The sequence below is a fragment of the Neopelma chrysocephalum genome, unplaced genomic scaffold (assembly GCF_003984885.1).
Source record: "Neopelma chrysocephalum unplaced genomic scaffold, ASM398488v2 Primary Assembly neopelma1_26, whole genome shotgun sequence".
Lineage (NCBI taxonomy): Eukaryota > Metazoa > Chordata > Aves > Passeriformes > Pipridae > Neopelma > Neopelma chrysocephalum.
In genome coordinates this window covers 31,253,046-31,253,657 of record NW_020897695.1, presented here as the reverse complement: position 1 = coordinate 31,253,657, position 612 = coordinate 31,253,046, and the positions used below count along the sequence as shown (strand labels likewise).

The window sequence follows — 612 nt, the reverse complement described above, 5'->3', positions numbered from 1 at the left end:
CTGGCAAAGGAGACACACGTGCCTGGGGGGCACCAGCGCTCCGCGCTGCCCAGTAGCCACCGCTACACCCATCACAGCCCCCCTCCCCGAGCCCTGGCGCCCCGGCGGCCAGAAAACCCTCACCTGGTTGAGGCAGTCCTCGCCGTTGGCTTTCGCCTCCACTTCCACCTCCATCACCACCGCGTCCGGCCTGGTCACATAGCACAGCATGGCTGGGGACAGCCAGAGCCGCCGCTGCCACGGACACCGGAGGAGCGGCCGCTGCCGTCGCTGTCGCTCTGGGCTGAGCCCCGCTCGCGTCCCAGCCGCCGCCCACGGCCGCCGAAGCCCGTCGCGCCCACACCGCCTGCGCTCTGCCACCGCCGCTCCCTGCTTATGTAGCCTCTGCCCGGCCCGCCCCTCCCCGGTCCGCACCTGCGGGCCAATCGCGAGGCGTTGCTCATGGCTGCGGCCGCCGCCGCCACCAATGAGCGCCGCCGCCCCCGGGAGGGCGGCCGTTGTCCGCACTCTCTGGCGCCCCCCCCCGTGCCCGCCGAGGTCCGGCCGCTCGGTGGACCCGGCACGCGGGGCCTTCGTCCGCCCCAACGCTTCCTCGTTGCCGTCACCCGCCCT

At 74.3% G+C, this 612-nt stretch overlaps 1 protein-coding gene across 1 annotated transcript in view; it reads right to left on the bottom strand.

Moving 5' to 3' along the window:
- Positions 1–331, bottom strand: part of MYLIP (myosin regulatory light chain interacting protein) — a 15,330-nt gene extending 14,999 nt beyond the window's left edge. The window contains exon 1 of the mRNA XM_027676090.1: positions 124–331. Within this exon, the coding sequence (XP_027531891.1) occupies positions 124–210 (87 nt within the window). The 5' untranslated portion in view covers positions 211–331. The remainder of the gene's footprint in view (positions 1–123) is intronic.
- Between the last annotated feature and the right edge of the window lie 281 nt (positions 332–612).